Source organism: Pagrus major, chromosome 6, assembly GCF_040436345.1.
Source record: "Pagrus major chromosome 6, Pma_NU_1.0".
Lineage (NCBI taxonomy): Eukaryota > Metazoa > Chordata > Actinopteri > Spariformes > Sparidae > Pagrus > Pagrus major.
In genome coordinates, this window is record NC_133220.1 from 26,157,583 (window position 1) to 26,167,462 (window position 9,880).

At 40.1% G+C, this 9,880-nt stretch overlaps 2 protein-coding genes across 2 annotated transcripts; one reads left to right on the forward strand and one right to left on the reverse strand.

Annotated features, from left to right (window-relative positions):
- Positions 1 to 167: 167 nt before the first annotated feature.
- Positions 168 to 2,315, forward strand: tpgs2 (tubulin polyglutamylase complex subunit 2). The gene is made up of 7 exons (XM_073467720.1): positions 168 to 324; positions 425 to 504; positions 583 to 670; positions 858 to 998; positions 1,169 to 1,282; positions 1,430 to 1,593; positions 2,097 to 2,315. The coding sequence occupies exons 1-7, from the start codon at positions 249 to 251 to the stop codon at positions 2,313 to 2,315; spliced, it is 882 nt and encodes a 293-aa protein (XP_073323821.1). The 5' UTR covers positions 168 to 248.
- Positions 2,316 to 2,876: 561 nt separating this feature from the next.
- Positions 2,877 to 7,607, reverse strand: aqp7 (aquaporin 7). Its single transcript, XM_073467719.1, has 6 exons — positions 7,206 to 7,607; positions 6,307 to 6,433; positions 6,077 to 6,214; positions 5,834 to 5,952; positions 5,500 to 5,717; positions 2,877 to 4,817 (listed from the first exon to the last, which is right to left on the reverse strand). The coding sequence occupies exons 1-6, from the start codon at positions 7,338 to 7,340 to the stop codon at positions 4,628 to 4,630; spliced, it is 927 nt and encodes a 308-aa protein (XP_073323820.1). The 5' UTR covers positions 7,341 to 7,607; the 3' UTR covers positions 2,877 to 4,627.
- Positions 7,608 to 9,880: the final 2,273 nt, after the last annotated feature.

The window sequence follows — 9,880 nt, forward strand, 5'->3', positions numbered from 1 at the left end:
GAGCCAAGCGTTGCTAAGGAATTGTAGCCCCGCCTTTCTCCTTCAACTGAACACCCGATTGGCTAATCTGTAGAAAGGCAGCTATCTATTGGCTCGTATATGTGTCAATCGTGCGTCAACGCCGCACTTGTCGCTTCCTGTGTGTGTTGCCAGCTGAGCTTGTTTGGAGAGAGGTGAACGATACAGGGCAGGTCGCAGCAGAGGATGCTCGCAGGGTTTTGTACAAATTTGTAATTGCTATCTTCCAAATGGAGGAGCTGAAAGAAAGCTTGGTGTTTAAAGGTGTAGCCGAGAGACTGACGCTTGGTATCACTCGAATACTCGGTGTGTAGCATGGTGTTTGCTCTGAAACTAGCAAGCTAGCAGACATGACGTCCTACATGGCTGTTAATAAATTAAATGCATTTGTCCCTGTTGTTCCCAGAGAACATGCCGGGTGTGGCCGATGTGCGTTTTGCAGAGAGGGAGCCTGCAGAGAAGAGGAGCCTGCTGTCATGGGAACAGGTGAAACAATTGACACCTTAAAGACATAAAGATGTGGTCTGGTTTCTGACTCATGAACCTGCTCTGTTTGTTCCTTAGAAAAACACTTGTATTTTGCCAGAGGACCTGCGAGATTTCTATCTGACAACTGATGGATTTACACTAACCTGGAGCGTTAAACTAGACAGTAGGTGACCTCATTAGTTTTATGTTCTGCCTGCAACAAAACCATTCCCATAGAAGTCTTAATTTATTTAAACTAAAGGCTACTATTAAGATTAGATGATACAGGTAAATGCAAATAGCTCTCGCAATTAGACTTTTTTTTAGCACTGTGATACAATCATAAGTGTGCGGTTGTGTGTGTCTTTCAGATGAGTGCGTCCCCTTAGGATGCATGATGATTAACAGTGTGGCCAGATTGTGCCCACTGCTCCAACCAGTAGCTCTATTCTCTCTACCCAATGCACCCTCACTGGTCGACCTGGACTGGGAGGAGAGCAACACAGAAAGTGGTAAAGCGCCTCACCTGTCAGATCCTCATGTGGGCTTAACTCAACAATTACAGCATGTCAAGTTTGATTAAGTCTGTTTGTGTGCTCAGCTGTGCAGAAAGCAGGCTAATGAATGAAATGTTGATTGGAAAGTAAATATTTATTCAGGATTCATTAATGCTATCTGCCAGGGACAGGGCGTGCTCCCGCTGCACCACATTTTGATTCCCGGAGCCGCATCTTCGAGCTGGATTCCTGTGGTGGGAATGGCAAAGTGTGCCTAGTCTACAAGAACTGCACCTCAGGTGTTCTGTTTGTATTCACAAATTGCATCATTAATGATGTCTCTAAACAAAAATGTTAAGCTAAAAGTTATTCATACTCAAATACATAACCTATCGATGTTTGAATACTTTTTTCTTCATTTAGTTGTTGTTCTTTGTGTTTTCCAGGTGTCGTAGCCCAGCAGAGTGAAATTTGGTTCCTTGACCGCTCGCTGTGCTGGCATTTTCTGACAGCAACCTTCACCTCCTACTACAGACTGATGATCACCCACCTCGGTCTGCCTGAGTGGCAGTATGCATTCACCCCTTATGGTCCCAGCCCTCAGGCCAAGGTAGCAAAGTGTCTAGTCACTCTGTCAAAGGCCTTGTGTTGTGGTTTAAATGGCATCTGCAAAACGTTGAGTTAGTGCAGTACTTTTAGCTGCATTGTCTCTGTTTTTCACATCCATTTGTTTGTTTTTTTCCCATTCTTTCAGAATCATTAGTTAAAAAGTAATACATTATGCTGTAGGCTGTCTAATATTACACTTGAAGTCATTGGTTTATGACTTTATGTAATATTTTATTAATTCCTTTACAATATACTACAATGTTGGCTGATTTAACATTTTGACAATATGACACAACAACCAAAGTTTTAAGACACTATATTTTCCATCAAAGAAATTGCAAAATCCTACTACCTCACAAATTTCCTATTTCAGGTAAAAAAAGATTTTTGCAATGTCTCTGTAGTCTCTACAATTATACTTTAACAATAGACATTATAATATGTTTTTGGTCCACATAACTATACAAAATATTATAAACTATCTACCTCCTCTTCCCTCTACAGCAGTGGGCATCACTGTACCAGCCGCTGATTTTCGGCACTGAGCTCAGCTTTGCAGATCCTGCTGGAGATTCCTATCTCAACAAACTGGATCCTACAAAGGCGTTCAGAGGCAAAGCCAAGGTACCAGTCCTCAAGAAGAAGCAGTCGACACAGGGCAGCTCTGGGAGCGCTGCCAAGAACCAAGGCGGCACAGGAAAACACTCTGGTGCAAAGCGGTGAGACCATCCCCATCTGAGGAAAACATTTCAAACAACTCTGTTGTCCATACAGCAAACATGGCTTAGAAGAGCAGTCTGCTATTCAGTCAGTAACTGGTGTGATAGCAGCTGTAATCTCCATGAGAGCATCCCGTCCAAAACTAAGCTGGAAATGCTGCATGTCTAAATAGGTACATAATCAGCGTTTTCTTCAGCTCAACACAAGGCTGCACTGGTCTGTAAATGTGTGTCTAACTTGTTTATATGTCAGAGGTGATTGTAAAACACAAGTGATAATCTTGAGGATCTTATGTGTGCTTACCGTTCACTGCTGATTGTTAGTGATGGAGAAATGAGGCCTTATGTTGCACTAAGGCTTTCCAGCCAATTGCATCACCAATAGATTCTTTATTGGAAGCCTCATTTAACACAGTGGTCACCAGTGACATCTAGTGGTAAAAATAATTCAAAGCAGCCAATTCATAAAAGATGATCATGTGCTGATGACACAGCACAAATAATACTGACATGTAGTAACAAATGGTATCACTGCTGTAACAAAGAAGGACTCGCTAACACTCAATAAAGACACTGTATTAGTTTATACATGCAATTATTGTCACTTGCACATATTTCATGTTTTATATATCATACAACAATAATATACATATAATACACAGTATTTTAAGTGCAAATTTGGGTAAATTACACATGATTCCATGTTTGTGCTACTGTAAAATTGCAGGAAACAGGAAGAATGAACATAATACTGTGAAAGTGCGTGTAGACTTGTATCAGTCTTAAACTCAAAATGAAATGATCACTTGAATCTGCAGAGAAACTGATCACATGCCTCATTGAAAATGTTCGAACCATGACACTCGGCGTCAGTGGAAACTGCTATATGTACTCCATGACGCCGCAGAGCTTTGGTATGAAAAGTAACATCGCTTTAGAGTGCATGCAAATCTGAACCATATGACATGTTTCATTATCAAATACTGGCAATAAAACATCAAGCTAGGGGTCGGTCACTGGCCATCGCATCACCGCCGTCCCTTACTGATGCTCTGTAAACTTCACATACATAGAAATAAGTAGTGATTCTTGCTTGAAAACATCTGCTCTGATGATTCCATATCAATGAAGTGATGTGAGGAGGCTACATTCCAGCGTTTCGTAGCTTTATCCATTTAGAGCCCTCTGCAAAAGGTATCCTACTGTGCAGACCTAATACACATTAAGGATTAAGTTTTCGGTTCAAGTACTTTGAAGCTCCTACATAGTTAATCAAGACACATTTACACGTTCTCGCTTTAGGCTGCTGCGCACCAGATACTTGGAAAGATGAATGTGTAAATTATCTTTGGTTATGCTGCTGCCCTCTCAAGCTGCGAGGAGCCACTTCTACTGTTCCTATTTTATTTTATTTTTTAAAAAATACATGTTTATTTAAGTGCAATGTATGGGGGCTGTTTACTTTTCTTTACATACACTGTAGTTTCCTATCTAATGGAAGCGACCTCCTGTTGATTATATTACTGAATGACATTTATATCAGCTGCTATCGCCTCAATATAAACATGAAATAGAATCAATTGTGTGGGTTTTCCTTTTTTCATCTTCCATGCATAAAAAGGGCACATTTTGGTTTCAGTGTACTTACTTTAACTAGCATGGATAGGAACAATAAGCCATAGATGTCTAGAGCTGCAATGATAAGTTGTTTAATTGATTAGTCGATCAAAAGAAGATCAGTTGCCAACTATTTTGATGATAAATTGATAATTTCAGTCAATTTTCAAGCGAAAAATGTGAAACATTTGCCAGTTCCAGCTTCTTGAATGTAAGGATTTACTGCTTTTCCTTGTCATTTATGATAGTAAATGAAAAGTCTTTGGGTTTTGGACAATCTGATGATGTCACATCGGAAATTGTGATGAGCATTTTTTCCACAATTTTATAGTCTTTCCAATTAATAGTTAAATTAGGCAGATTAATCGATAATGAAGATTATAGTTTGTTGCTGCTCCAAAGTATAGAATGGAAAAGAATATCTATTAATGTGTGTTTTATATGTGTTGCAGTCTCTCACAAGCACAGAACCTGTTCAATCGAGTTGAGTAACTGAGGGTGATGATGAAATGAACTTCCTAAAACAGACTCATTGATTTTGAATTGCTCAAGATATTACAAACCCTTATTTGGGTCAGTGTCTCTTTTTGCAAAAGTCCTTCTGTCCCCTATTGAAGCAATTTGTTTTTGGTCTTTCTTTTAACCCTTCATTATCATGGAATGTTAAATCACAGGCCTTTACGAGGGAAACACTGTGTCTCAGACACATTCGTTTGCACAGATGTTTTCTTTTTTCGCCAGAGGGGCAGTCTCCTCCTCCACCAGCACCTCGCCCTGCTCAGAGAAGGGAAGGTGGTGCATTTCCACAAAGACCTTATAGATCCCTGCACCCAATACTCCTCCGATTGGGGGGGCAACTAGAGGCACCCACCACCACCCATTTCCAGCCCTGTACAGATAAAGACAGATAACTGTAATCAAAAACAATTCTTTGGCGGAAATATTTAAATCAAGCGTTTAACCAGTTGCATTGTTGGAAACTCTTAAAGGATAACTTAAGTATTTTTTTTTAACCCGGACTCTATTTTCCGAAGTTTTTGTGTCTAAGTGACTGTCAAGCTCTAATCAAATGTGTTCACAGTGATAAAATGACTAAGTTTTTAAAAGTTTGTAAGCCCGGTGGCTTTGGAGAGAGTGATAGCTTCTGTTTCTGGCTAAACAAAAAGGATCTTATTCTTTAACACAAAGGTCTATCTTTGTTGGGATCCTTTCCATAATGTTGTCAGACACTTAGAATAACAATCCAAGCCTGCAAAAACAAGCACTTTTAGTGGATGGACATTAATGGGGCGCAATTGCCCGGAGGGATTACAATGCAGATTGCACGGCTGCAGAGCTCTTGCTCAATACTGGAACCAATCCCAATAACTGCTGTGTCCATTAGTCACTTAAACACAAAGACATAGGAAAATAGAGTCAAGGTTGAGAAATACTGAAGTTACCCTTTGAAGTGTGTGCAAAAACAACATTGGAAATTAATGATTAACAAGGATGTTTTTGCCTGACTGACCCGTAGTTAAGGTCATTAGCAACAGCAAATCCTCCCATTAAAGCCAAAACATCCTTCCTACCTGAACACATCGGTCCCCCAGCCTGCTATGGCAGTGAACACCCTGGGTGCAATGTCTCTGGTGGGGTTGATGGCGTAGCCGCTGTTGCTGCCCAGGGAAATACCAATGAGCAGCACCAGGAGACCCACTGCGATGGGCTCGCTGCCCGCTGCAGCCGGTTTGTTCCTCTGGTCAGACAGAGCCATGAGGCACATCAGCAGCATGGCTGTGCCAAACACCTGGCACACACACAGCACAAACACCACACGTAAATGCTTGCCAAGACAGCTGTGTGTTAAACAGTACAGTACGGAAAATGGTTAGTGCAGATCCTTTAATCCAGTTTCATGGCTACCTGGTCAATGAATCCAGCCAACAAAGAGAGGTACGGTGCAGGATATGTGGCAAAGATACCAGCTGTGGCCTTAACACCAGTTACAGTCAGGTTTCCTCCACAGTAGTCATATATGGCCTCTGTATATGGCAACAACATTGAAAAGACAGATGCTGTTAGATATATGACTAGCATTAGGAAATGGAGAAGTAAATGTATAGGATTGAAGAAGTGTTCAGTGATAAGTGTGCACTGTGTCCTCACCGTAATAGATAGCATAAATTGTCCCTGCTGCCAGAAATGACCCCAATAGCTGCGCGAAAACATACAGAGGCAGCATCTTCCACGCAAGGCGGCCATAGGCGCACATTGTGAGTGACACGGCTGCATTCATATGAGCCCCTGACAGGATTAAAGCGGGAAAATGTTGTGTCAGATGAAGGTGATGTGTGCTGAATTTATAGGATTCCGGTTTTAACCGTCAGCTCTCATACCTGAGACCTTCCCTCCAATGTGGACCCCCATAGCAACACCCAGTCCAAAACCCAGGTTGATGCTGATGTATTCTCCAAACGCTCCCCGTCCTGTCACGACCTGGGCCACGGATCCCAGGCCAAACACCTGGACACAGAGAAAGAAAGACGATTATTTAAGAGAAACAAATTACAGGGGGAAACTTCCAGACAGTCTACTTTAGGGAAGGCATGGAAGAAGAGTGTTTTGTTTAGATCATTTTAATGAGCATTTCCTCTCCTTCATTTTACTCTTGACTCTGCTGAAGAGACTCCTGTCCTATTACAAAAACAGCTTACACTAAAAAACAGCAGCCATTCATTCAGGAAACAGGAAACATGTGGTTCCTCCTTTAAAAAGTCATGTGTATTTAGGTCAAGAGTAAGCCCACTTTCCCAAGTGCAAGCACAGCAAGTTTAAGTCCATATTCAAAAAATACTTAATGCCTTTGAGTGTGTGTGTGCTGCTCACATGCTTGCGCAATGTTCAGCATGTGCTATTGTAACAGCTGACGGATAACATGTGACTTTGGCTACCCTGTCCATATGGCCCTCTGCCTGACCATTCCTTTGGTAACCTTAGATTTCCGGGTTCACCCACTTTAACTCACCAATCCCCACTCAGGACCCCAGCCATGTGACTGTGAGATGCACTTGTGTGGATTTGGTAGAGGGGGCATTTTAACAGGGTCAAGTACATAGCATTAATAATTAATGGCATGTGGGTGTTAAAGATAAGCTTCCAGGATGTTCAAAACAGAACTAAGAGCTTGTAAATGAAGTGAAATTGTCACTTGTGACGGATTTAAGTAACATTATTACCAAACAAGTTGTGAAAGCATGAAGCACTTGAGACATCTTTTGTAATGGTGTATTCTTACCATCATGACATATGTGCAAAGGATTTCAGCGAGTCCCACGCGAACTACTTCATTCTGTAGCCACACTTTGGGTCGAGTTACTCCTTTCTGCTGGTGAGAAACTCCTAGTTCTATTGACTGCACCAAGTCCTTCATTTTCTTCCTCTTCTTCTTCTTCTTCTTCTTCTTCTTCTTCTTCTTTACCTCCTTTTTTCTTTTTTGGTCAAGTTTATTCGTTCGTTTATAAGTTCAGCAAAAATGAAGATCAAGTCCAGATTTCCTTGAGGAGTTTATGAGGTGCCTCCCATGTCACACAGTAGTCCACAAACAAGACTCCTCCGTACTTTTTCCCTCCTCTTTCCTCCCCCTCTTCTGACTTCTCTGCTTTTCTCTACTCCGCTCGCTTTCTCTTTGTGTGTGTCGGTCACACATACCCATTGAGAACTGTCTACACTTATAGCCATGACCCAACCCCCTCCTCCTGGAAACGTCCTCCTCAGACCCCTCCCCCAATAGCTGTGAATTGGGGTACCTAAAATGGAAAAGATTAACCTCCTGACCGAAATTGGTGAGACATGATATTCAACTGTTTCTCCTTGTCATCTTCAGAGACATACATAATACATATAGATAATACATCTAATTTAATATCACATTTCTTATAAATGACTCAGTTTGAGTCATGTGGTTGTTTTGTTTCAGTTTATTTGTTTATTAGTGAAAGATGTACATGTTTTACCGTAGCAATGACTTATTCTTCTGTGTGTTACAGTTTTGTAACTATATTTGATAACGTATAGAGGTTATTTAAGGTACAAAGTACAAGGTTCGAGGAAGACGGTTCATTTATCACACAGGGTTGTTTTACAAAATGCTAGTTGTAGTCCCTTAATGCAACTCACAAAATACAAATTATATATGAATTAATAATTTATAAAAAAAAAAACTGTTTTTGAGTGCCGAGGCTGAGTTAAGGAGTCTGAGGTGAGAAGCTGCTCTGTAGTCTGGTGGTGCAGCACAGTGTCACCTGGCAGACAGCAGCAGGGTGAACAGGCTGCTTGTTTTTCATGAACCGCATACAACTCTATATTGTTTCAGGTATGATCTGCAACATTTTGACTATGTTGCACAGTTACTGTGTTACAACATTTTGACTTTATATAATAAGAGAATACAGATCAGTAGGGCAAACAATTGATACAGTAGAGTATTGATTAGAAGGAGAGCTTCATTGATCACACTCACAATAGACTTAAAAAACGGATATTTACAGATGGCTTTCCGTCGTGTTCGAAGAAGTCATCAACAATTGAGTTTGCAGACCTGTGCTTATGGATGAATCTACTCACTTGCTTGTGGAAAATGTCTTGTCTGTATTAATTGGTGTAAAAATACTGAACATATTCAACCTGTGAGGGGTTTGTGTTGTGTTTTGTGCAATTTGCAGCATTTCTGTACACCACATACTAACACCCAACCGATTCTGGATATTTCAGGCCAATATCGATATTAGGGAGTAAAAATTCCAATACTGTTATATTTGTCGATATACACACGTTCCCTCAAATATGGTTATCAAACACTTCATATGTTATGGAGGCAAGACATTTCACTGTTTAACAATAAACTTTATTCTCACAATTGACATCAGTGCACTGAAACATAATTTAATGATTATTAATTATCTCAAGCATCTTTTTATGCATTATAATCTCCATAAAAAAATTCATATCAGCACATATTGGGCAACATAAACACCAATAGCAATATTTATGTGTAAAAGGCCAATATCGCCCGATAATATCCAGACAACCAATATATTGGCCGACTGATATATTGGACTTTATGCCGTCAAAATAGTGACTGTGTTTCTTAATTTGCTTATGTTCTATTAATTTTCTGTGTTTTTTATAAATGCAACATAGATGTTGTCAAAGTGGTCATGAACTTTATTCTTTGGGGGGGTGTTCTTGTGTTTTGGTTAGTGCATAGAAAATCTAATTGCTTTATTTCAGTGAAGTAAGCTTAAATCTTTTTAGACAGAGGATTCTATTTATGCATTACAGCTTTTGATGACTGAGGAAAAATAGATAGTAGATAGTATCTTCCCATGCCATTTACACCCCTATTTTGCTTGCACTGCAAGCTGGTGATAATTATATGATCCTTGGGCACGGCAGACCAAACCTGACACCTGGATCGTGGGTGTCGTCGGGGGTTCGACAGACTTCAACCTTTCAACCCACAGAGGTCAGCACAGCAGTGTTTTTCCTCTATGCAAGAAGAAGTGTGGAGTTTAACTGATGTTTTTTTCCACGACCAAGTTAAATCGCCATCGTGATAATTATGAAACATTAAAAAAGGGGTCTAAATAAATTCATGAATAGCAAATCTGAGGAATAAATTATATTTTTATGGTCCTTGTGATGGATGCTCCTTACAAGCACAATAACTGTGGCACAATAATAATAGTGGCATATGATTGCTTCATCAGACATGTTATACAGGTCTAATTAAAGCAGTATTAATAGGATTGTTTATTTTTTTATGTGATGTAATCAAATCAAGTAAAATGCTGGAATGATTTTGTAAGTCATCAGCTAAAGCATACGACTAAATATCAAATCAAAGGGTAATATGTAATGCATAATTCATTCCTCAATTCCACTCAATACCATTACAACTTGTTGGTGTGC

Bases quoted from the DNA above. Each gene is read 5' to 3' on its own strand.
- tpgs2 (XM_073467720.1), top strand. From the start codon at position 249: ATGGAGGAGCTGAAAGAAAGCTTGGTGTTTAAAGGTGTAGCCGAGAGA. The intron at 325-424 runs GTGTGTAGCATG...TGTTGTTCCCAG, and splicing joins TGGTATCACTCGAATACTCG to AGAACATGCCGGGTGTGGCC. The intron at 1,283-1,429 runs GTGTTCTGTTTG...TGTGTTTTCCAG, and splicing joins CTACAAGAACTGCACCTCAG to GTGTCGTAGCCCAGCAGAGT.
- aqp7 (XM_073467719.1), bottom strand. From the start codon at position 7,340: ATGAAGGACTTGGTGCAGTCAATAGAACTAGGAGTTTCTCACCAGCAG. The intron at 6,434-7,205 runs GTAAGAATACAC...CTCTGTGTCCAG, and splicing joins TTTGCACATATGTCATGATG to GTGTTTGGCCTGGGATCCGT. The intron at 5,718-5,833 runs GTAGCCATGAAA...TGTGTGTGCCAG, and splicing joins TGGCTGGATTCATTGACCAG to GTGTTTGGCACAGCCATGCT.